Source organism: Arxiozyma heterogenica, assembly GCF_036370985.1.
Source record: "Arxiozyma heterogenica strain weizmannii chromosome Unknown scaffold_16, whole genome shotgun sequence".
Lineage (NCBI taxonomy): Eukaryota > Fungi > Ascomycota > Saccharomycetes > Saccharomycetales > Saccharomycetaceae > Arxiozyma > Arxiozyma heterogenica.
In genome coordinates, this window is record NW_027042669.1 from 333,368 (window position 1) to 360,291 (window position 26,924).

At 30.0% G+C, this 26,924-nt stretch overlaps 7 protein-coding genes and 2 non-coding genes across 9 annotated transcripts; 4 read left to right on the forward strand and 5 right to left on the reverse strand.

Annotated features, from left to right (window-relative positions):
* Positions 1-854: 854 nt before the first annotated feature.
* On the forward strand, positions 855-4,451 carry RAD5 (DNA helicase RAD5; the record flags this gene model as incomplete). Its single annotated transcript, XM_064857918.1, has 1 exon — positions 855-4,451. One exon carries the CDS (start codon positions 855-857, stop codon positions 4,449-4,451), a length of 3,597 nt encoding a protein of 1,198 aa, XP_064715278.1.
* Positions 4,452-6,261: 1,810 nt separating this feature from the next.
* Positions 6,262-10,071, forward strand: ECM16 (ATP-dependent RNA helicase ECM16; the record flags this gene model as incomplete). Its single annotated transcript, XM_064857919.1, has 1 exon — positions 6,262-10,071. The coding sequence occupies one exon, from the start codon at positions 6,262-6,264 to the stop codon at positions 10,069-10,071; it is 3,810 nt and encodes a 1,269-aa protein (XP_064715279.1).
* An 876-nt stretch (positions 10,072-10,947) lies between these two features.
* On the forward strand, positions 10,948-12,735 carry RSC58 (Rsc58p; the record flags this gene model as incomplete). Its single annotated transcript, XM_064857920.1, has 2 exons — positions 10,948-10,994; positions 11,373-12,735. 2 exons carry the CDS (start codon positions 10,948-10,950, stop codon positions 12,733-12,735), a joined length of 1,410 nt encoding a protein of 469 aa, XP_064715280.1.
* Positions 12,736-13,059: 324 nt separating this feature from the next.
* SMF3 (putative divalent metal ion transporter SMF3) lies at positions 13,060-14,478 on the reverse strand (the record flags this gene model as incomplete). Its single annotated transcript, XM_064857921.1, has 1 exon — positions 13,060-14,478. One exon carries the CDS (start codon positions 14,476-14,478, stop codon positions 13,060-13,062), a length of 1,419 nt encoding a protein of 472 aa, XP_064715281.1.
* Positions 14,479-15,272: 794 nt separating this feature from the next.
* MLH2 (mismatch repair protein MLH2) lies at positions 15,273-17,372 on the reverse strand (the record flags this gene model as incomplete). The annotated part of the gene is made up of 1 exon (XM_064857922.1): positions 15,273-17,372. One exon carries the CDS (start codon positions 17,370-17,372, stop codon positions 15,273-15,275), a length of 2,100 nt encoding a protein of 699 aa, XP_064715282.1.
* Positions 17,373-18,910: 1,538 nt separating this feature from the next.
* On the reverse strand, positions 18,911-18,984 carry PWA37_001286. Its single transcript has one exon. It is a non-coding gene; the product is annotated as a tRNA-Ala (tRNA).
* A 1,570-nt stretch (positions 18,985-20,554) lies between these two features.
* Positions 20,555-20,630, forward strand: PWA37_001287. The gene has a single exon. It is a non-coding gene; the product is annotated as a tRNA-Val (tRNA).
* Positions 20,631-22,234: 1,604 nt separating this feature from the next.
* Positions 22,235-22,522, reverse strand: COX12 (cytochrome c oxidase subunit VIb; the record flags this gene model as incomplete). The annotated part of the gene is made up of 1 exon (XM_064857923.1): positions 22,235-22,522. The coding sequence occupies one exon, from the start codon at positions 22,520-22,522 to the stop codon at positions 22,235-22,237; it is 288 nt and encodes a 95-aa protein (XP_064715283.1).
* Positions 22,523-23,157: 635 nt separating this feature from the next.
* On the reverse strand, positions 23,158-26,214 carry RIC1 (Ric1p; the record flags this gene model as incomplete). The annotated part of the gene is made up of 1 exon (XM_064857924.1): positions 23,158-26,214. One exon carries the CDS (start codon positions 26,212-26,214, stop codon positions 23,158-23,160), a length of 3,057 nt encoding a protein of 1,018 aa, XP_064715284.1.
* Positions 26,215-26,924: the final 710 nt, after the last annotated feature.

Here is a 26,924-nt window from a genome sequence, read left to right on the forward strand (position 1 = left end):
AGTATGAAAACTCGTTTTCGTCTAAACTTTCTTATTTTAATATTTAAGTACTTCAAATAAAAAAAAAATTGAACAGGAGAATGACCCAAAAAAAAAAAAAAAAAAAAATTTTTTCTGCGTGGGTCATCGTTCAAGACTGAAAGATTCGCCCTGGTTACTATGTTCAGCAGACCCAAAGATTCGGGTCCCAGCTATAAGTGATATTTTAGGGTTTGAAACATCCGCGGTGTCTGGGTTCTTGAGCTAGGATGCCAATTTTTGAATGCCAAAGAAAATGGAATTGTGATTATTTTCGATGTTAGGGTTGACGCCAGAAGCATCGCATCTTCCTTAGGGTTGTGTATAAATGAATTGGTCTTTTTTTTTTATTACAAGATCTCTCTGTTGCAAGTTTGAGTGCAGGAAAGAGAGGGCAGGTGGTTGTTTTAACGGAAGAAATGGCGTGGATAGTGCTTGCGTGGATTTGGATCTCTTATGAATAATACATAATTCCAAAGCTAGTTTTATTAGAGTTTCTTTCTAATCACCAAATACAAATTATCATCTGCCTCTCTCTCCCTCTCTCTCCCTCTCTTTCCCTCTCTCTTTTTTTTTTTTTCTCTTTTCCCCTCTTTATGCAGAATTTGAGACGCGACTTTTAAAAGACTGAGTTTTGCGTTTCATTAATAAGAAAATAGATCAAATGTGGAAATATTTGATAGATGGCATGGTATAGACAGAGGTTGAATACTAGAACTGCTATGTAAAGATATTCAGATTTTCAAATGATACGTGTCTGCTGTTTTGTTCTCTATTCTCTATACACATAAATATATATATGCATATATATTGTACAGACGTTAGTTAATAGTAAAATGAGTACAAAGAGACGATTTTTTAAAGATGAACTAGAATCCTCTTTAGAAACAACAACATCATTTAATACATCTTTTGATAATTCTAAATCTTTCCTATTCAATCCAGTACAAGAACAAACAGAATTGAACAATGTCAAAGCTTCTCAGAAATTAACAACAGACCCCAAATTGAGTCTCGACGAACATAACATACAAAATGATGCTGATGACGATAATGATGATAATGAAATTGAAATAATCGAAGAGAAACAATTATCTCCAATAGAAATATTTACTCATTCTATTCTAGAAGTTATTCCAAATATTAAAGTAAGTATAATATCTGAGTTATTTGATATATTTAAAGATAGCGGTAATGATGATTTATTACAAAAAGCACTTTCATATTATTTTGAACATTATCAAACATCTAGTCCCAATAAAAGTAAAATATTGCATAATATACCCTCAAGTCCCTTGCAGGTATCCTCATTTAAAAGAAAGCAGCTTGTGCTTCAAGAAACTAACAAAAGATTAAAAATTTCTTTTTCTTGGAAAAGATTTATTGGTTCCTTACAAGTGACTGCAATGGCCACACGACCTACCACGAAACAACTGAAATATGGAACCGTCTTAAAATTGGTTAAACAAAATTCAGGAATCACCACATCGAAACTGTATGATAATAAAGGAAGACAAAAAAAGATGATGTCAAGTTATGTCAAAATTTATGATCCTCAATTGAATCGTGAAATCGGTAAAGTTCCAGAAGACGTTGCAAGAATATTATATCCGTTGTTAGAAACTAACGAAGTCATATTTGAAGCGATTTTAGTATTCTGTGACAGTAAAAGATTAAGTATTGGTGATAACTTTGTTTTTGAACTTGATTGTTACTTGACATCTAACTTATTTGAAAATGAAAGTGAGTTCACCCACACACAAAGTTCCCAGAATATAACTACAAGCTGTGATAATGATGATTTAACCTATAATTTTAATTTTCACAGCAACAACTATAGAAAATTATTGAACCAAAATTTTAAATCCAGTACTCCTGATAAAGAAGAACATGTTGAAAGTAAATCTAGAAGAATAGCATTGATTACATTATTCAAAAAATTAAGATTAAATCCATTAACTAACCATGAAGAAGAACTGATCAAATCACGAGATAATAATAATACTGTTAAAGACGGTAAAAGCGACGATGAAATTATTGATTTAGAAGATGAGATGAGTTTTGAAGAGTTTACATCACAAACATATGAGAATCAGGAAGCTAACCCTTCGGGATATGAGTCTGAAGAAACAATGAGTTTGAACCAATTGCAACGGTTCTATAATTCAGCACAATCATATGAGCTTTTAAAAAATTTACCTGAAACAGAACCACCTTCAGGTTTGCTTAAATTGGCATTAAGGCCATATCAAAAGCAAGGTTTAACGTGGATGTTACGAAGGGAGCAAGAATATAATAAAGCAGCCGCTTTGGATGACTTGGAGGTAGATAATAATATGATGAATCCATTGTGGAAGCAATTTAAATGGCCAAAGGATAGATCATGGGCAGTTAATAGAATGAAAGAAAAATCAAATGATAATCCTAATTCAGAACTGTTTTTCTATGCGAATCTGCATACTGGTGACTTTTCCTTGGAAAAGCCCATATTAAAAACAATGATAAAAGGTGGCATCTTATCTGATGAAATGGGTCTAGGTAAAACAATATCTGCATTATCGTTAGTACTGATGTGTCCTCATGATTCAAAGATGGAGGAAAATGAGTTATTCATTGCAGACATTAATAACAGAGAGAGCGCTGATGTTAATAAAGTCGAACTAAAAAAACCATACGCTTCAAAAACTACATTGATTGTGGTTCCAATGTCATTGCTTAATCAATGGCATTCAGAGTTTGAGTCCATCAATAATAATCCTAATTTAAGAGCAGATATATATTATGGCGGAAATGTTAGTAGCCTGAAAAAGTTACTAACAAAGACAAATAATCCACCAACCGTGATACTTACAACATATGGAATAGTTCAAAATGAATGGAGCAAATTATTTAGAGAAAATAGAAACACCAATGAAGCCATTTTGTCATCGAATGGGCTGTTTTCTTTAGAGTTTTATAGAATAATCATTGATGAAGGTCATACAATTAGAAACAGGAGCACGATAACATCAAAGGCAGTCATGGATCTTTCTAGTAAATGTAAATGGGTTTTAACAGGTACACCTATTATTAATCGTTTAGATGATTTATTTAGTATGGTGAAATTTTTGAAGTTGGAACCGTGGTGTAATGTAAATTATTGGAAGACCTTTGTCTCAAACCCCTTTGAAGAGAAAGAATTCAAGCAAGCCTTTGATGTTGTCAATTCAATTATGGAGCCAGTGTTATTACGAAGAACTAAACAAATGAAAGATGCTAATGGAGAATTATTAGTTAAACTGCCACCAAAGGAGATTATCATTAAAAAATTAAAATTGAATAAAACCCAAAAGACTGTATATAATTATTTTTTGGATATTGCAGAAAATTCTGTTAAAACAGGGTTAGCTCGTGGCGACTTATTGAAAAAATATTCTACAATTTTGGTTCATATTTTAAGGTTAAGGCAAATATGTTGTGATGTTGAGTTATTAGGTACATTGGATGATAATGACGATGATATTTCGAAAAATACACAACTATTAACACCTAATAATGAAATAAAACGTTTTCTGCATAACACTCAAAAGAATGTAGAAAATGAATCAGAGAAAGCAAATAAAGGATTGATAGTTGCCAAGTTGAAAGAGAGATATTCAAATATTAAGTCATTAGTAGAAAAAGAATGTTCCATATGTACAAATGAAGATGTTGATGTATCAAAAATATTGTTAACTGAATGTGGACATCCATTTTGTGAAAATTGTCTTTTAGAATATATCAATTATCAACAAGAGAAGAAGAATGAATTAAGATGTCCAATATGTCGTTTTAGTATATCACAGAAGTCAATGTTTAAGCCCAGTTATAATGAACATTCTGATACTTTAGATTTCATATCTTATGATACCGAAAATAAACCAGCCAAACTAGCCGCACTTATTGAGAATTTACAACAGTTACAAGATTCATCATCTGGGGAACAAGTGATTGTTTTTTCCCAATTTTCTTCTTACCTTGATATTTTAGAAAGACAATTGAAAGAAGTGTTTCCAATCGATAAAGCCAAAATTTATAAATTTGATGGAAGATTGTCTTTAAAAGAGAGAAACGACATATTGAAGGAATTTCGAGAAAAAGATCTTAGTAGGCAAAAGATACTTCTATTATCCTTAAAAGCCGGGGGAGTTGGATTAAATTTAACATGTGCATCATATGCATTTATGATGGATCCCTGGTGGTCACCTAGTATGGAGGATCAGGCTATTGATAGAATTCATCGTATAGGGCAAATAAATAATGTAAAAGTCTTGAGATTTATCATTGAAGATAGCATTGAAGAAAAAATGCTTCGAATTCAGGATCAAAAAAGAAGTATTGGAGAGGTTATAGACACAGATCAAGAAGAAAGAAGAAAGAGAAGAATTGAAGAAATTAAAAGTTTGTTTGAGTAATTGTTTCAGAGAGTTTCTACTTTCTTTATACAAAATATTTATTTTATAAAGTGTTATTTCGTGATTGATAGAGTGACTTATATAGTTGTAGATGAATATATATAACAAATTGCTACACGTAAAAATGAGCAATATAAAAGAATTAAAAATTCTCAGCAAGGGATTTGGTAGATTTTTAATTTTAATATATATTTATACTGCTAAAAGAGTTTTTTTGGATATATATGTAATTCAAATATAATATTCCTGTTATATATATAATTGTACGGAGCATAATTTTATATAAATAACATAGTTAGCTTGGTTTGTCAAATATATTCATTTACATTAGTAGTTTTATAATAATGATTTTTTATATTGAGAAATGTTATCGTATAACTACTTTATGTATTCTATATCGAGCTTATTAAAACTAATTAAAATCTGAGAAGAATTGTGATTTAGAATTATAGAAATACATTATCAAACTATCTTATATAAATTTTTCAAGTAATTGTGTCTGCAAAATAAAAAACAATAATATTGTTTATGCAAAACTTTTGGTTTTCATGGCATTGAGCCATTATCACGAGGTAAATGTAAACAAGTTTACCTGAAGAGACTCCTTTTAGAGCAAAACATAAAAAACAATCATATACATATTTTGAATAATTTTACAGTAATACATTCAAGCTCATATAATAATTATAAATAGCTATAAATAATTTTTAAACAGTCTCTTTCTATTATATCAACTTCTAACATATCTTGTTTTCTTTCTTCATTATTATCAAAAAATTTTATAAATAAAGAAAACTTTTACTTTTTCTATCTTATCATAAAGAGGATGTGAAACAAATAACATATCTACTAATAACAAAAAGAGATAGTCAATATGCTTTGCCAACCTCTTGAAGTTAAATTAGTTAATATATTTTTGTTGAAATAGAATGTTCTATAATAAAATAGATAGAACAATAAGATTTTAGCAGACACTAAACGATAAATTGTTGAGTGATAATTGTTGAGAGGTCACCAAAAGTTGTTGAGTTTATTTATTAAATATCTTACTGTTCGTAGAGGAAAATGGCTTAATATTAACATATATAAAGCCAAGGATTTCATCATACATTATTTTTATCTTATTTACAATCTTTATATATTATTATTTCTATGTTGTATATAGAGAAAGAAAGTGAAGAACTTTATCATAATTTTGTATACTAAATCTGTTTAATATAATATTGAGAATGTTTACTATATATCCAATGAATAAAGGCGCTCATTCTCAACAATTTTAGCACTTAATACCAACGTACCGTAACTTAAATCATATTTAAAAAAACAAATAAATCTTAAAAAGATTCATGTAACTACAAATCAATATAAGAAATTATCTCTGGATGGGTGATTTTAACTATTAATATCTATCGCTACTATTAAGTAGGTTCACCTAATACTAATTATATCTTCTCTCATCCACACTCACAACTCGTTCTTCTTTTCCTTCTACTTTTTTTATTTCTGTTCTATCTATAGCTCCTCGAAGAAAATTTTTTTTTATTTTTTTAATCTTCAATTTATTTAAAAACTTCTTTAGAAAAATTTCTAAAGTCATCGCAAAAAATTTACTAAAAGAATCCTTTTACTATGTGATGGTTAATGCAAAGAATAACCATATTATGACCTGTTTGTTTAGTTACTACTAAGCTTCCGACAGTCACCGTTACCACAAAGGTATAATTGTTATTTATTAAATATATCTTCAAATAATTTTTTTTAAAAATACAAATATTAATAATCAAATAAATACCTACAGCCAATTCTTATCATGGGAACTTACAGGAAAAGATTCAATGAAAAGGCAAGGGCTGGTCAAATGGCCAAACTTAGAGAATTAAAAAGAATAAGGAATAAACAATTTTTTAGACATGAATTTACTAACGATAGTGATAATGATGATAATGATTCAATGAAGAAATCCGAAGATACAATTAGTAACGAAGATACTAATGCTGAATTATTGAAACCTTTAACTGAAGAAGAGAGATCTCTGAAGAAAAGAAAATTACAAGAATTGTTCACTCCAAAGGAATCTAAAATATCTCGACAGAAGAAGAAAAGATTAGATAAGTTTATTGAACATCAACTGAAAAGGGAAGAGAGAAAGGCAATTATTGAAAAATTACAAGGTTATAAAATTGATACTTCTAAATTGACAAGTTCTAAAAAATTAGGTCATGGGAGACAAACCAGGAAAGAAGAATTTGCCGAAGCTTTAGAACTAGAGAGACAAGGTAGGGGTACAGCTAAAACCAAAGATATTCTATATGAGGAACATGAGTTTAAAGAATGGAATGATGATAAAAATGATAATAGTATAAACAAAGAAGAAGAGGAAGAAAAAAGTGACTTTGAGTCCAAGTTTGGTGATATACCAACTGAGGCTGCTTCCTCCTTTATTGATAACAGACCTTCTAAATTTGGTGGACAAGGCTTCGGTTTTGGTTTTGCCAATATTGAGGTAGTCAAAAAAGAGAAAAAAGCTTCCAAGAGGAAATATAATTGGAGACAACGAATTGAACTTCAAGAAAAAAAGAATCAAATGTTAGAAGATGAATTAGATTTTAAGTCAAGCTTTGAAGAAGATGATGATGAGGAAGAAGATGAAAATAGTACAGAGGAAGAAAATTCAAAAGAGAAATCCAATGATAATACTGTGAGTAGTAATGAAGAAGAGTTGGAAGAAGAAGTAAATGAAGAATCTGAAGGATCTGAAGAAGAATTATCCTCTGAAGAAAGTGAGGCTAAGAAGAGAGCTGAGGAATTCAAAGAGTGGGCCAATCAAGAGATTAAAAAAATTGAAGGAAGAGATGGAAATTTAGAAACTCCAACTTTAAACATCGAATATAAACCTATTATTAGAGAAGAAGATTTAGATGATGGCCTAGAAACTAATACTATTCCTGTAAACTTAAACTCTAAAAGAAAAGCCTTTTTTGTTAAAGTGAAGAGACCTGAAGAAATCCAACAAACCAGAATGCAATTACCTGTATTTGCTGAAGAACATTCAATTATGGAGGCGATCCATCATAATGATGTTGTTATTATTTGTGGTGAAACAGGTTCTGGTAAGACCACTCAAGTTCCTCAATTTTTGTATGAATCTGGGTTCGGTAGTAAAGATTCTGATGATTATCCAGGTATGATTGGTATCACACAACCAAGAAGAGTTGCTGCTGTTTCTATGGCTAATCGTGTTAGTAATGAATTGGGTGATCATGGTAATAAAGTAGCTTATCAAATTCGTTTTGATTCCACCACTAAGGATGATACAAGAGTGAAGTTCATGACTGATGGTGTTTTATTAAGAGAAATGATGCATGATTTCAAACTTACCAAGTACTCTTCTATCATCATTGATGAAGCGCATGAGAGAAATATTAATACAGACATCCTGATCGGTATGTTAAGTCGTTGTGTCAGATTACGTGCTAAAGAACATGACGTAGATCCTATGAACTGCAAAAAATTAAAGTTGATTATCATGTCAGCTACACTTAGAGTTTCTGATTTTAGTGAAAATTCTACTTTATTCCCCATTCCGCCACCTATATTAAATATTTCTGCTAGACAATTCCCAGTTTCAATCCATTTTAATCGTAAGACTGCATTTAACTACGTCGAGGAAGCATTCAAGAAGACTTGTAAAATCCATAGACGATTACCACCAGGTGCTATTTTAGTTTTCCTAACTGGTCAACAGGAGATAACACAAATGGTAAAAAGATTAAGAAAAGAATTTCCTTTCCCTAAGAAACACAAGCACCATAAAAATGATGACAATATAGCTACCGTATGGGTTAATTCCAAAAACACGGATCTTGAAGTTGAAGATATTAATTTTAGTGTTAAAGCTGTTGATGAAGAACAATTTAATGCTGAAATCCAAGAAGAAAGTGATATAGATGATACTAGTGAAGATGAAGAAGGATTTGAGGAGGTATTAACTGAAGAACAAACTCCAAATGACCCATTGTATGTTTTACCATTATACTCATTATTACCCACTAAAGAACAGATGAGAGTGTTTGAAGACCCACCTCCTGGATCTAGATTATGTGTTGTGGCCACTAACGTTGCAGAAACATCACTAACTATTCCTAATGTCAGGTACGTAGTTGACTGTGGTAGATCTAAAGAGCGTGTTTACAATGAAGAAAATGGCGTTCAAAGTTTCGAAATAGGTTGGATCAGCAAAGCCAGTGCAGATCAAAGAAGTGGTAGAGCTGGTCGTACTGGTCCAGGCCATTGTTATAGGTTATATTCTTCTGCTGTATTTGAACGTGATTTCGAGCAATTCTCACGCCCTGAAATTTTACGAATGCCGGTTGAAAGTATTGTACTTCAAATGAAAAGTATGGCTATTCATAATATTATAAATTTCCCATTTCCTACTCCACCAGATAGGACAATGTTGGCTAATGCATTACAGTTATTAAAATATCTAGGTGCCTTAGATATGAAGGAACGTATTACAGAAGACGGTAAAAAAATGAGTCTATTCCCATTATCACCTAGGTTTTCTAAGATGGTACTAGTTTCTACAGAACAAAATTGCCTGCCTTATGTTGTTTCAATTGTGAGTGCATTATCTGTTGGTGATCCATTTATCAGTGAATTCGAATTGGGTATCAATGAAAAGATCAGAAATAGTGAATCCAGAGAAGGCAATGATTCTGAGGATGAAACAGAAAATAATTCTATAAAAGAGGAAAAAAAGCGTGAATTAAGGATAAAATTTTATAAAAGTAGAAATAGGTTCAGTAAATTAGATCCTTATAGTGATGCTTTTCGTTTATTAAGTGTAGTGAGTGCGATTGATTATATTCCAAAATTAGCAAGAGAAAAATTTATAGAAGATAATTTCCTAAGAGGTAAATTGATGGAAGAAATCATGAAGTTAAGAAAACAATTGACTTATATCATTAAGTCAAATACACCAAAAGAGAACATTGCTATCACAGTGAAAGATGAGGACCTAAAATCTGATATCCCCAATGAAACACAATTAAAATTATTAAAACAAATGATATGTGCTGGATTTGTTGACCGTGTTGCAATTCGTGCCGATTGTATTTACCCTGAAGATGCAAAAATCACAAACAAAACCAGTCTGGTCAATATTCCATATATCCCAGTGATGGCGCAAAAGAGCCCTATCATTGAAGAATCCTTTGTTTATATTCATCCAACATCCATTCTTTCTAACTTAGGGGAATTGCCTCCAAAATATCTAATTTTCCATTCTTTGCACCTTGGTAATAATAATAAAACAAGAATAAATGCTTTATGTGATATAAAGAGCACACCGCTCGCAAATATAGCAAGGAAGGGCCAACTATTGTCTTACAGTAAGCCGTTGACTGGTCAAGGATTAAAGACAATAAACCTATCAATAAATGAACGTGTATGTTACGTAGTCCCCAGATTCGGTAGTTCTGCGGACAGTGATCTTAAGATTGGTTGGGATTTAAATCCAATAGCAGTTCACCAAAAGAAAGAAAATGGTCGATGGATTGTTGATAAATTCTTAACCAATAAAAATTATAAATCAATTGGACAAGCACAAAAATCTTAGAAGAAAAAAGGGATTCTGATATATTTTTAATTACCGTTATATTATATATATTTAAAAACTGTATAGTGTATTATTTTTAATAATTTATAAGAGATATATATGGTTTCTGAAAGCCACTATCACTTTTGATAGATATATCTAGAATTCTACGTTGATTTTTGCTCACTCTTCTCTTTATTAATAAAAATTATTATGATTATTTCTTTTGACGGAGCTTTTACTACTAATCTACATACTTTTCTTACTTATGGAATTCATTAATAAGATTGAACTAAAAAATTCTCAAGAGTATTCGTTAAGATAGCCTATGGGCAAACGAAACAAATCGTTGTTTCTTCATATCATTCACACTTTGATTACACTGTATAATAAAATATGTATTAAAAGAATTTGGGACTCTATTCAAGGACTCTTTTAATTGAAATAGCACAATTTTATTGCCACATCCTTTTAAACTCTTTTCTTTATTGTGACGCAGACACATTTTCAAAGACGTTTTTATGTCACTCCCAACGACATACACATAATTTTTTCACCAAAATAAAAAAAAAAAGAATCTAGAAAAACAAGAAAACATAAAAACTCCCAAAGGTTACTCAAAGAGAGAAATGGTTTAAGAAACAGAAAATAGTTCAGTAAGGTTTTTTTTTTTCAATAAGACGCAATCCAAAACAAGATCAGTTAGAAGAATAGAAAAAAAGGAAAAAAAAATTGGAAAGAAAGAAAAAAACAAAGCCAAACTAAACAAAAAAGACAGGAAAGCGGAAAAACAATAACAAAAACAACCTACCAACATATTTTGACATACTGATTTTACGAGTAATTCCTTGATTGGTTATTTGAATAGTATATTAATTTACTTTGAAAGTATTGACAATGAGTAATACAAATGTATTGAAAGACATCCATACAGTACTAAAAGCGTATGTATTTCGATTATCAGTTATTATTATTAATATTATCGCAAATTGACATACACTTTCACATTCAGAGTGTATTTCTTTAAAGTTCTTCAGATAATTCTTTTAATAACTTAAAGTACAGATTATACTAACAGACATGTTTATTCTATAATATAATAATACTCTAACGATATATGTACACAATATATCAATACCATATTATCTAAATAGTGCTTCTTTGAAATGCAAGATATTAAATGAAAAGTTCCCTAGTTCATTCTTTGAACCTAATCCAGATAATATTTATACATCATATACCAAATATTTAGAGGAACTAACAGATGATGATAAAAACATTATAAATGAGTCAGAATTACAATTGACAACAATCTCACAAAGATTTGATGAAAGTTATTATGATTTGAAAAAGGGAGGCATTTACAAGCTTTACCATGATATTAAATTAGTATGTACCATGCTGATCCACTACTATAATCCAGGTACCAGAAATTATCAAATTGTAGATAAATTTTATAAATTTGCTTCGGAATTGATTCTAAGAGAATGCTATAACATTGGACTCCAATTAATCAAAAATATCGATATTATAGATTCCACAGATAAGGATATCGATACGGATGAGGTAAAAAATAACACCGAATTAGATAAAGCAATAAGTAGAGACTTCATCAAAATCTCAACCAGTTATAAAATTCCAATCCCAGAGACATACCACATAAAGACTAAAGATATGGAACTATTTTCATCTATTATCACCAAGTCTCCGTTGGACCATCGAGTCAGGGAATTGCCTAATAACAATTTTGAAATTAATAAGATTATCCCACAGACAAATCTTTTTGAAGAAGCTCCAAGATTAGGGTTTATGGCTGCAAACACTAGCAATGTTCCAGATCCAACATTACCTCCAACTGAAATTATGTCAAGATTTTTACATCCAAACTGGTATGCATTACCAACTACTACGTGGTTAAAATATGGTGATTATGACTCATTTGCTCCAGCCTTTAATGAGAGTGGTACTATATTAGATGCTACAGCAAGAGGTGTAATGTGGTTGAAAAGAATCGGATATCTAGATCTAATATCATTGGCCGACAATAAATCAGAAAAACACAACACTACCTCTGCTATTACTGTTGATAATAATGAAATTAAGAAGAATAAATCAAAACAAGAGGATTTATTACCACAAAAAGAAGACAAAATATCTGACGAAAAACCAACAAGTCATGAGAACACTAATGATAGCCTTAATACTGATAGTAATAAACTTCCAAAGGAACAAATAATAGAAACAGAAAAGGAACAAACCAAAATAAATAACGATCATAAGGATCCTGAAAACAACATTAATAATAGTGATAACAATAAATCCTCTAATTTAAATCTTGAAAATATACTCTCATGGCATCCATCTCACTACATTGATGAAGATGAAATTAAAGCATTCCAAGAAGGTACACAATCCATACTGGTCAAGAAACTGTTATTGCAAATTCAGAAATTAAGGAGAGAAAGAGTATTGAATAAAATCTCAAAACCATCACATGAAGAAACAAGATTGTATTTTAAAGCTAAAAGAATACTAAAACAAATCATAATAAATAAACAAGTTAAAAGCTTACCTATCTATAATTCAAACTCATTCCCAATTATGCAAGCCAATTATAGTGGTACCATCCCAGTTGTACGCATACATATTGGTAGAAAAAGGAAATATAATACTAAAAAAAATTAATTTAAGTTATTTTAAATTCAAAACAAAGTCACAATTATACGTAAATCACTGTTTTATATCCATTAAAGATAGAATAGTATGTAATATTATATAAGCTAGATGAAAGAAATAGAAAAGATATGGACTCCATTTTTAATATTTATTAATATATATTATATGCTTGTTATTCCTAAACATACATATTCAAAAAAAAATGTAATAATATAGTACTATGCTTAGAATGCTAACGGGAAGTAGAAATGACGATATCAAGAATGTAAAATGATAATTAAGAAATTAAACAACGTAAAAGGATAAACCAAAAAAACAAATGTGTTAATATCGTTAGAAATGCACATCTTCACCTAACAAAAAGGACACAACTAAATATGTATTTAAACCTCCAATAATAGCCCAAATAAAAACAGCTGTCCATGACAATAGACGACTGTTTGTGAAATCACTCGTTTTCTTAAACTCACTATTTAAAGGTGTTTCTTCATTAATTACTCTTGAATTCACTTCAGAATTAGTTAACTCGCCATATTGATCAGTAACAGTCATCAGTTTTCTATTTGCAGTAAAATAAATTAATGGTGCTGACACAACTGGTAAAATTAATGATAAAAGCACTTGTGACAAATTAAGAATTTTCGAAATACCACTTTCACCCATAGTGAAAGCCACGAATAAACATGGTACAACAGATATTAGCCTAGTACATAGTCTAGTTGCCCATGGTGGTAACGACCATTCCAAAAACCCTTCTGATACAATTTGACCAGCAATTGTACAAATAATACCAGCTGATTGGCCAGAAAACAACATTGCCAAGGCAAATATCATACCTGCTGCAGGAGATATATAATGAACTAATAATTCATAAATTGATAATAAGTCTGCATCCTCAGCTTCTGGCTGACCTGCTAATGAAGCACCAGCGACAATTAATATAGAAGAATTAACAAATGTTGCGATTAAAAACAAGGATACTATTAGTTCTGCATATGCAAAATTTAAAGTATATTTGATAGCGCTCAAACTAGGACGATCTTCTATCTTACCAAAATGTTTTCTATCATAATCATTTAATCTTGGTTTAACAATGGATGAACCTAGATATAAAGAATGTGGCATAACTGTAGCACCAAGTATACCTAATGAAATATATAATGCTTGTTTCTCTTCAAAGATAATCTTTGATGGTAAAAATCCTTTAAATAATTCGTCTTTATGTGGTACAGTAATTTTACAAAGTTCCAATACAAAACAGAAACATGTGGCAATAACTAAAGTACCCACAAATATTTCAAATGTCCTAACTTTTTTCATATCTTGTCCTTCTGGCTTATAGAATATTAAAATGATCAAAACATCCAGTACAGTTAAAACAACACCCCAAGTTAAAGGAATACCAAATATAATTTGTAAAGCAACTGCAGTACCAACAACTTCAGCCAAATCCGTGGCAATGATAGCCAATTCTGCAAAAAAATACAAAGTTAAATTTAGTTTTCTTGGTAAATTTCTACGACAATTTTCTGCTAAATCATAACCTGTAACAGTACCTAATTTAACACATAAACATTGTAATATAATAGCAAATATGTTTGAAATAAAAACAGAAAATAATAATTGATATTTATATTTGGCCCCACCTGACACACTTGTAGAATAATTTCCTGGATCCATGTAGGCCACACTAACCATGATACCTGGTCCAATAAACTTGAGAAATTTTTGTAATATCTGTATGTATGACATCCTCTTAATAATATTGGATTTATTAAAAATATTTTATCAAATTAGAAATATAAAACACACCTTTTGGTCCCTTCTAAGTTAACTGCTATAGATAAATAACATGAAATGAACGAGCAAACAACTCAACAAATGTCTTAAAACAGTCTTCTTCTAGTGTTGATAATATAAATATATCTATCTATGTATATATAAGATCTGATCAATGTTAGTGTCGAATAACTTTCCTGAACACTTTGCTAATATACAAAAACAAGGGAGAGTTGTGGAAAAACAGATTGTGTGCACTTTTTAATGTTATAGCAATACCTATATATATATATATATGTAGCTTTTTCTTGCCTTTATCGAAGAAAGTTAATAAATGATGTTTATAGGTGTCGTAAATCAAATATTTTTAGTGCCATCAAAACCAATAAGCAGTAGCATTATAATAAGTTCATAAAATGCTTTCGCGACGTTTCTGCCTTTTCTTCTGACCCACTATTATTAAAAAAATTTTCTATTCTTTTCTTTTTTCAATTTGAGCTTATCCAAATAAATCGTAGGTTTCCATAGCAACAATGGCCAGTTTGGGTAACTGCACCCCATATTTTCGTATCTGCAGAAGAGCAGATCCCTCGAACAAATTGAAAAACCAGACTCTCCTAAAAATGAATGATAATACAGAATCCGACAACGGTAGATGAAAATGATAGTTTCTTTAAGATCAGTCAAGCGCTTCACACCTGTATACGAATATTGGTCAAATTGTCATCTATGAAACCATCTACATGACTTTTTGTCCTCCTCCATTATCAAGCTTTGTCAAAAATTGTGGGATCAGTTTGTCTATCTTCTGTCCCCTTTAACATGTACCAACCATAGTCAGTTTTCTGCAAAGAATTTATCACCTCATTACTTGATAAATTGCTAATCTCAGATAACATTGCAACTAGTGAATTGGATAGTGCAACAGTAATTCTTTTATCCCATTTTTCCTCATAATTATTCAGGTTTCTAGAGAACATGTAGATACATTTGGTCGAATAACTATTTGTATATTCTGAATATAAAGATAGATGCCTTTTCAAATCTCTTTTAGGAATAAATGATGATGAGATCTTACCATCTTGATTAATTCTAGAATTATAATTTTTTTGAAAATCTTCCTTGGCTGATATGTGAAGATTATTAGTAAAAGTAGTCCTACCCGATGAATTTATTTTTCTTTCTTTCATTTGTTCATTCATATTTTCTAAGTTGTTTGGTCTTTTGAGTTTTGAAATTGTTATGGGATTAGATAGTGAGATGTCTTTAGCTAATTTTAAATCATCATCATTAAGATAGCTAGCTTGTTTATAATTATTAGTTAATGAAGATGGCAAAGATACACTATCTCGTGATTGACTTACACCTTTAATTTTATCACTTTTATCCTGCATAAATTCTACTTGATTGAACCAAAGTTTTCCCCAGTTGCTACTGCTACAACTATCTCTATTGTCTGATAAGAAGGAATCAGAGTTTGTTGTGCTTATATTCTTTTTTACAGCACTACCTTCATCATAATCTTCATTAATTACTGTTGTAGAATCTATAGATATATCATTATTGAATAAACTAACTTCTTTTACTTGCTTGGTATCATTCTCATTAGTATGTGATGTAGTATCTGGGTTCAAATCCAAATCCAAATCCAAAACCATTAATTCGGTTGAACGAGTCTTATGGTCTTCCCTATCTAATTGGTTCCCCTCTACTTGTTGTTGGACATTTTTGTCTCTTGAACCATTTTCAAAAGGAGAAATATGTATTTTCCTATATTCAGAGTTTAGTTTGCTTTCTAATATTGAAGTAATAGCTTGTTCAAAATCATTCATTATGACTTCTTTATTATTTATCAGTACATTATTTTTCGCCGGTTCAATATTTATGTCGATTAAATTTCCTGAACAATTAAAATTAATATACCAAACATGAGGTTCCAAAAGGTCAAAATTTTTGTAAATTTTATTTAGTGATTTATTAACCCTTTGACCAAAATCTAACTTAATTGATAATGGACGTTGATTTATACTAACAAATTTGAGCTGTTTTTTTTTATTAATTATTTCCATCTCGGGTAACATATTTGGCAATATATAATCAATGCTGAAAAGATTATTAATAATAAAATTATCTTTATACCAAAAATTCAATTCAACTGGTTTTCTTAAAGAAGCCATGCTTGAAAGCAGTCTTACTCTGGATATATTTGAGTTTATCGAACTATATAATTGCTTGTTAGAAGCAAACCCATTTCTTGAAAGTGATACCAACGAAAAAACAAATCTTATATTTCTGAATGATAAACTGTAATGATTAACTAAGTTGGATATGCTTGTTACAGTTTTATCAACTCTACCTTGTAACTCTATATATCTTGCACGTAGTCCACCCAGTAAATTTTTTATAATAACTGTGGTACCTGTAGGGGCAGGGATCTTTCTTCTAGATTTAGGAATAATAGCCCCTTTCTTGTCGACTAACCAACGTTCTGCAATATTATCGTATTTTGTTCTAGTTATAATTTCCAGTGAGCCATTATTGGCAACCAAAGTACTTAAGAGAAATAACGCTTCGCCTCTAAAACCCAAGTTCGAAGTCATACCAATATCTAATATATTTTGAATCTTTGAAGTGGAATGATTTAAACACATCATTGATCTATCTTCTATTAGGACACCCTCACCGTCATCTCGAACACATATATACTCACAACCACCTGTTTTAGAATCCACATCAATCGATATAGTTTTTGAATGTGCATCAATACTATTATCCACTAATTCTTTAATTGCTGAAGTGGGATCAAATATGTATGAACTTGCAACAATTTTCCACTTGGTATCTTGAGAAAGTTGTTTTATTGCCATGTTATAACACAGGCATCCAATTATCAAACGTTGCAGAACAAAAAAATACAGATAAACACTGTTCAAAATACAGTTATTTTAGCCCTTATTTATGATGTATTCTTATTCGAAAATTCTTGAAAAAAGAATTCTTCAATTATTACTTATTTGATAATCTATTCCTTTACTTTATGCTATTATATTTTCTGAGTCTGCAATTGGTGGTTATTCTATTTAAAGTTATTTAACTCATTGAAATACCGACCAAAAGATAAACACAAACCTAAATGACAAAACCGTGAAATTATAATAACACACTCGAGTATCCTTCTTTTTGAAGACTTAAGTAAGACATATTCTTCAACAACTATCACCTTGGTTAGTTTCTTTTATAAGCATATATATATATATATATATATGTACACATTATACAATTATAGATTGTTAGAAATGGATTAAGTAAACTACCAAATTTGAATAATTCCTGTGCCCGCAATAAGCTGCTAATGTGAAGTGTTCGGTAAAAAAAAAGTTTCTGTTGAGTACATGCATCTTTTGCATATTTAAGATACTGCATCCAACAATATTCTTTGAATGAATACTCTGTACATATTCTTTTTTTAGTATATCAAAACTAAAGTTATAATAACTCTAATTTTGATAGAAAGTCTATAGATTCTAAAATAAAATAAATAAATAAATATTGTCATAAGATGCAACAAGTACAAAAGATCATACCTAGAATCAAGATTTAATATATGTATATATATGGATATTCTCTTCTTTGTTTTTCTGATTATCACGCTTTCTAGTTCTTCCTACAGTAACCTTTCAAGATATCATTATTCCTTTGCAAGTGTGCATACCAGAAATAAACTCTTCTTAAACAACAAAATGTTGCAAAAAATTTTATAATATATATAATAAACGAAGGCCTACCACGAGAGATATACTTTTTTGAAATATAAAATTAGGTAAGTAATGCTTGGCTGTTGTCTCCTATACATAACACATAAACTAGACTCTACACAAGAAGTAATTAATATACACAGATGTACAGATACTTAGATTTGTATAAACAAGACAATCAAGAACATCATCGTCGATTAAAGAGTTCACAAGACCGTTTATAACGACATCAGGATTTCATATGTCACATAACCTTAGGATCATCAGATCTCCAATTGCAATAACCCTTAGGTTATGTGTTTCTGATAACAGTTAATCTTGTTGAAATCGTAATTATTATAGACTCTTTCTATATCTCTAAATGCAATATTCCTACATATTTATATAACTATATATCCTAATCTATGATAACCTAATAGTATACACTTACAAACTCTATATTTCAACTTATTTAATCTTTGATTCCATCTTGGTTGTTCTCTTGTACTTATGTTGGTTACTCCTGTTTTTATCTATGTTTGTAAAATTTTGCCAAAAAAGGAAAGTTTAGAAAAATATCGTCAACCCTCATTTTTCTAAACAAAACCCTAAATAGTAATATCAGGGATATTACAAATATCAAAGATATTACACCAATACATAAAAAAAGAGTGGACGCGACCGGAATCGAACCGATGACCTCTTCCTTGCAAGGGAAGCGCGCTACCAACTGCGCCACGTGCCCGAAGAAGCTTATGGTTGTTGTGGAATAGAATAGCTATAACCATCAAGATTACATAAGATCCTGAATGAATCTAGAACTATTTATTGTGTTAATAAGCCATATACGTGCTACAACATTAGATGCTGCATAATAAAGAGATTGGATTACATAAGATTTTGGCAAATCTAGAATTTACCTATTGTTTTAATAAGTCCCACGTGTATTACTAATCACCATGATTAGAGAATTGGGGTGCAGTTCTAATCCACTAGTGCACCTAAATTAATGTTGTTGGAAAATGAGAGTTTATTACTGTCATTTTCATAAGAATTATTTTTAATTAGTTTTTCTATATATTATGTGGTGTACGGATGTACATAATATCAGGAAAACATTTTAATTGTCACCAAATATGTCTTTCGAAGATTTGAAAAGAAATGAAAAACTTTAAAAGAAAACTTAAAGTAAATAAAAGAATGTATCCTGAATACACTATATAATAAATATGTACAGGTATTTAATACAAAAACAAAACAAGTATCTATAACTTAATGATGTCTATCATTACCATGGACGCAGAAGGCTCCAAATTCCAACAAATGTAATAAATTTTAGGGTGAATCAGTCAAGTCATTAACGTACTAATCTGAATAATTGATCGAGCTCCAGAAAACATATAAAAGGACAACGTTTTCTGAAGATAAAAGATCATCTTCCATAACCATTTCTTGTAAATAATTTATATATTATAAATGAACAAAAAGAGAACAACAAGCAAGTAACAAGTTAAGTAACTTTGAATAAATATATTAGCTCGTTAAAGCCGCTCAATATATAAGACCGTTTTAGTAATTATATTATCGCCTATAATTGATTACTGTCTCGATTACTTGAATGACTATTAATATTATTTGCGCTTCCCTGGAATACACAAAGAATTTCATCATACCATACTACAACAAGTGTTGTTGTGGAATAGAATAGTTATAACCATCAAGATTACATAAGATCCTGAATGAATCTAGAACCAATTAGTGTATTAATAAGCCATACATGTGCTACAACATTAGATGCTGCATAATAAAAAGATTGGATTACATAAGATCTTGGCAAATCTAGAATTTACCTATTGTTTTATTAAGTCCCACGTGTATTACTAATCACCATGATTAGAGAATTGGGATGCAGTTCTAATCCAGTAGTGCACCTAAATTAATATAATAAATTTTAGGGTTTGAATCAGTCAAGTCATTAATGTAGTAATCTGAATAATCGATCGAGCTCCAGAAAACATATAAAAGGACAACGTTTTCAGGAGATAAAAGATCATCTTCCATAATCGTTTCTTGTAAATAATTTATATATTATGTATAAACAAAATAGAACAAGCGAGTAACAAGTCAAGTAACTTCGAATAAGTACATTAGCTCGATATAAGCCGCTTAATATATAAGACCGTTTTAGTAATTATACTATCGACTATAGTTGATTACTGTCTCGATTATTTGAGTTACTATTAATATTATTTGCGCTTCCCTGGAATACACAAAGAACTTCACCACACCATACTACAACAAGTGTAACAGTAACATGGTTTCGTGGTCTAGTTGGTTATGGCATCTGCTTAACACGCAGAACGTCCCCAGTTCGATCCTGGGCGAAATCAATTTTTATTCCCACATTAAAATATCACGTAGCACGATGGTTTTGATATATAAAAATTACAGTATATTATAATGCACATAGATGATAAAAGATACACCTGTTTAAAATATAAACCAAGTTAATTAATTTTTGGTTCCCATATCTGCATATGCTGTACAAAGTAAAATGGTGTGAACAATGTCAAGTGGGATAGACCAAAGTATGCGATTCCAAAAATTGATACAGCAAGATAAAATGTACATACAAAACCATGTTATTTGTATGATATAGAAACCATGGTTCTGTTATATCAACATTTAATACTCAAAAACAGGACAAATGGTTGTTTGCATTATGAGACTAGACATAGAGATTTGAAATCTTTTAAATTTGGAAATAGAATACTTGTAGATAAGAATGCCTCTGTGAGGTACTATATACTAGTTATACATTCTGGTATAATATATAATTCGGAACCATCCGAAAGTAGTGAAAATGATAGGAGATCCAAATTTTGGAATTGGAAGAAACAAATTAAATTCTAAAGGACATTATATATTCAAAATTAGATTTGTGATAACATTCTATAATCAAACTCTCAATTTTATCAAGTTCCGAAGAGAACGTTGAAAGAACAGAGAAAGCAAGTCTGGGGAAGTTAATTAAAATTATAAATGCTAAAAAGGACAAATATAATCAAGAAACATTATTGCTAATTTTATACAAATGTAGAGAAGCTGATCCAGTTCAAGTTAGCAAAGATGAATTGAAGAAAATGCTACACAAGAGAGAATCGTCGAGATTATATGAAAAATTCGAAAGAAGCAGCTCATGGTTTAAAAACAACATGGAATCTGTTTCATAAAGAAAGGCAATTATAGTATCCTAGATATTACTGTATTAGGGTTTTGATTATTGGTTTTGGAAGACAAAAGTTACCAGTATTTTTCTAAACTCTCTTTTTCTTTGAAAATTTTACAAACAAATCTTGTTAGTAAAGTTATAAGAAAGTTATTATGTATAGATACACACATATAAAACAGAAATAATTAACAGAAAATAAGAAAAGAGCAACCAAGAATAATCAAGAATCGATTAGTAAAGTATATAATGTATATATAACTTGATTATATTGGTTCAGTTATGTAATAACATCATATCTAAAAATATAAAGAGATCCTATTTCCTATACCTCTTTAGTAATGCCGTTTTTACCATAATTGTTTTCAAATCACATACTGTCTAAAGTTCATATAAAAAAGGCTTTTATCATTGAACCTATACATGACTCAAAGAATTGCCCAAATAGAAGAAGAAAAATAGAAATAGAAGTATTATTATCCAAAAAAAAGACAGTAATCACTAGAGGGTGTAATAAATATGATAACAGAATATGTATTTATATGCATATGTATATGTATATATAATAGTAAAACACTAAGTAACATTTCACAACTATAATCTTATGTTAACTTAGTGCATATTATTAAAATAACAAAAAATAATTAATTAAAAAAAAACATTTGGAAGGAAAAAAAGGGGGAAAGGAAGAAGCTAATAAAAGAAAAATATGTGAAAAAGAAAAATAAAAAAGAGTAAATCAATCAAAAACTTTGCTCGAGGCTACTTACTCAGCACTGACATTACCAGCAAAAATGCCCTTTTCTCTTTGTTCATCCCATTTTTCAATCCAATCAACTGGACAAAGTGAGTTATACGTTCTCCAGAAGACTTTGCAAGGAGCAAAATCCTCACCTTTGATATTGATGCACTTGTGGTAATCAACATAAGCTTGCCAGCAATGTTTGGTTTGATTTTGTTGAGGAAATCTAGCATCGAAACCGACTGTGTGTAATGGAGATTCTTCAGTCTTAATTTGGGCGGTTGCAGTATTTATACTGTTTTCTTCGCTCATTATTTATTAAGTATATGTGTTTATCTGTAAATGAAAGTTGACGAATGTTTTAAAATGTAAAAAACAGTAGTAATAACAACTCCTCTATCACTGAGAAATAGTAGTTATAATTGAGGTTTTACGTTAGGGAGTCACAGAAGACAGCTTACACAACGTGTACGGAGTACAGGAAACATTGAAGAGCATGTAGATTAGTTGGCAGGTGCACGCGCTGCCAGAAGCACACATACATATATATAAGTATGTATAACCTATGTTTATATATATACATATATTAGAGATAACGGAGTTAACTAGCTCGAATAAACACAAGAAGATTCTCACCTCTCTTTGGACAAAAGATTACATTTTTACTGTTCTTCTTTTTCCCCCAGCAAAAGACAAATTTTTTCTTTGTTTTCGGTATCTTTCTCCCAAAAACTACGAGTACAAGGGTTCGACCTGTTATTATTGGTTGAGAGAAAAAATGTGAGATTAGTAAAATATATCACTCAAGTACAGCCCAGATTCAGTCAGTTTGTTGTTTGGTTCGTTTTGGCTTATTCGATATATATTCATTGTCTAAAAAGTACACTCCTCTATCTACGCTAATTGTCATTGCCGCGTGACAGTATAAGGTTTGTTCAGCTAACATCTTAGCATAACATCTCAAGAGCCTTCTGGACCAGATTAGTGTTATTTTGTTTATCCAATTCTTTTAAGAATCGAATCAATTGAAAACACATGTCCCATGCCTCAGATGCACGACTAGGTTCATCTGTGGCAGCAGCACTAGTAACAAGTACATTTAAAACACGCAACATTAATTCTTCATCTGTCAGCGTGTTGCATATCGAGTCATTATTACCTGATTGAAATATTGGATTGTTGTTTGTATCTATAGTAGAATCAACAATAATTTTCTCTTGTCTTTCCTCATGCTCGTCAATATCAGGTAATTTCGTACTTGGTTGATTTTTTCTATTCTTGGTTAAATCTTTGATAAGACCTGTTTCGTTATAATTTAAAAATACTAGCAATAATACACCCAAGGTTTTAGCTTCATTCCCCTCAATACATATCCCTAATAGATCCCTGGGGGTCATCTTGAGACTATTGAATAGTTTACTCCAATATTGGATCTCAATTTTTCTCAAACAATTGCTGATTATCTCCAACATATCACTATATGGATGTTTTTTAGATTGACCCATTGGAATAGAACATGCCTTAACTAATTGTAATATCTCAGTCAAATCTTCATCTCCTAGAACCTTGGTGGATAATATTTTCTCCAAAGCAAACTTATAATGTTTTAAACCATAGAATTGAAACGTAATCGAATCTGGAGTTTGACCTCTCTCTAACTCGGCTATTATCAATTTGTCCAAGTAAATATCATGTTTAATTACAAGCTTGGAAAATTCTTTGTTAAAAACACAATCTAATTTATGCAATATTGCTGATTCAGGTGTGACAGAGATAGGATATCCATCCTCATCAATACTGATTGTCAATAATTCTTTTTTTTCATCCCATAAGTCTTCCAGATCGTATATTGTATACCTATTAGATTCTATAAGATAAATCTTGTTTTGCAAAATATCGATAATACGTTCAACATTATGTAATAATTCTATGTTTTGCCAGTGACCATTTTCCAATTTAAGTAGCCTGTAAATCTTATCACTTGTATATAGAAGTATGTCATCCCTGATATTCATGGCCCATTGAATATTTTGTAAGTATGGTTCATTAGATATATTAACTTTAGTATACTCAAATATTTTTTTTAAGACATTGATACCATTAGAATATATAGCAGAAATGACATCGAAGAAAATTATTTCAGAGTTTGTAACAATAATAATTTCACCAGTTTTATAATATTTTTCATATTGCAAATACTCCATATTCTGATCTTTGGATTTAATTTTCAATGGTTTAAATTTGCATAATGTGTTGACATGGAAACTATTAATTATTGTGGATGATGAGACCCTATATTCCCATACTAGCATATCAGTCAAAGACTTTGTCTCTGCACCTTGAAGTGGTACATGGATACATTGTAAAGATGCATTACCATCATCATTTATCGTATTCATCACCAAGTAATTGTTTGAAAGCCATTGTAAATCTATTATAGTAATCTCAGGATAATTGAACCATACATTGGTTTCAAGATTATATATTAATAAAATATTTTTGTTCGCAATGTATGTGGCCAATAATTTTAAGTTCCCATTAATCCTGATCAGGGAAATATAGTTATTTAATGATTTGAGTGGCAGTTTTATGATAGGAAATCTATCATGATTTAATGGAGAATCACCTTTTGGAGAATATAACATTATATCATTATCTCTTTGTAAAATAAAAGTAACAGGTGTCCTAAAATTCCATTGACCCTGTTTTGCTTCTTTCCATAATTGCCAAAGCTGATATTGTCCATCCTCAGTAGTGGTAATTAATGTATCATGAAAATAAGAATAATTAGAATATTGAAATAACGGGACACTAAGTGGATCATCCTCTTCATAATTAGCACAGAATAAATGGTTCCCATTCCTCGAATAAAAGTAAATATCATTTTGTGCAGAAATAAAAATAAATACATCATCATTCACATATTTGCATAATTTAATTGAAAACGGTACAGTAAACTGGAAGGTAACTTTATTTAAAATAGGATCAAAAATCAATACTTTCTTCTCATAAATGAGGGCTATACCATAACCACCTTGAAATACTGACACAATTGATAACTCCTCACTTAAAACTGTAGAATTTGTTCTAAGATTTTCAAAATCTATTTCATTAATAATTGTCTGCTGTGTATCGCTATCATACGATACTACGATAATTTTTTCCTTGAAAATACATACTTTAAAACCCTTTAACAATTTTATTAATGTACTATCTATAAACTTAAAATCTACTAGATTTAACACTTGTAATCCATTTTCATGTAGGATTATTAAATTTTCTTCATACCTCCCCTCTTTAATACTAGTGAATTTCTTAAATCCGAAAACATCAATAAGGTTAAAATCAAATTTTAGTATAATCTTAAGACGAAGTTCAACTCTTTTCACTGGGAGTTCATCACTATTATCTTGATTGTTCATAATTCTTTGCAATAACGATTTCTCCTTACATGCCACCAGACCATTCTGAATAATCTTGGAAGACCTGTTTGTTTCAAAAACTGTTAAAGTATCATCATCCAAATTATCGTCATATTCTTCTGATACATTTTCAATTACCTTAGAAGGATCAGTTACAGGTAAACCGTAATCCCTAAAAATTGTGATAGGTGTAGAGTTTTTCAATATTTGATAAGTAAGTAAAAAATGTTTCTCTGTTGTAACATAAAATACTAGTTTTCCAGGATTCGCTAAGGACGTATCATTCTGATAATCTAAAGAAAATTTATTAGAAGTATATTGAAATGCATTAGACGACTTTAGTGATATATTTAGTCCGAATTCATCAATTGAAGCTTGTGTTCTTTCTTGTACTGCAACCAGAGCTATTGGTTTTAAATTATAGATCAATACTCTGCTAGGTGTTAAAATAACAACGATATTTGCAAACGGTATAATTAGAATATCCAATATATGGTTGTCATTGAAGTCTTCATTATTTAATTTACTAGATCTTGAAGGTATTTTAAATTGACTTGGTGGATTGATTGGCCAAAGTAACATTCTTCTGGAATTTTTTTTTCTTCTAGTTGTTTTTTTTTGGATGCTCTTCTTGATTAACTACTAACGATACTTATTCTTATAAGAAACTTCTTAACTAGTAGATTTATTAAGCTATGATTGTAAACTTTCCTTTAATATATATTATTGATGTTTTTAGAAAACCTATTACAATATTTTTAATTTACTATTTGAATACAAAAAATAAATAAACAAAAAAAAAATAAACAAGGAACGAGCCACTAAACTAAACATTAGATAATCTCATGTGAAAAAATGAAACATGTAATTTCTTTTTAAAAAAACAGATTAGAGTAATAAATGAATATATTGTTATATATATATTCAACAGGATCCCATACAATTGCCACCAACATAACATATGCATGATACGTGTATAATTTATTAAAAAATCAAGTACCCAATAATCAAAATATTGATGGAAACAAAGAATAAATAAAGAACAATCAAATAAGTTACATAAGTAGTTGCTTTTCTCATTTAATATACCTACATATAAATTGATAATAAAAGTAGATATAGTGTCCAATGTGATGTTTTTCCATTACAAATAATATTACTATGTAAGCCATTCTCTAAGTTTATGGAAGATACTACCTGTTCTATAATTTCATCATCAGATTCTGTTTATGTTGAATCTACAATAATGATGTATATAGATTTTGTTTAAAATGATGCCACTGTTCAAAATA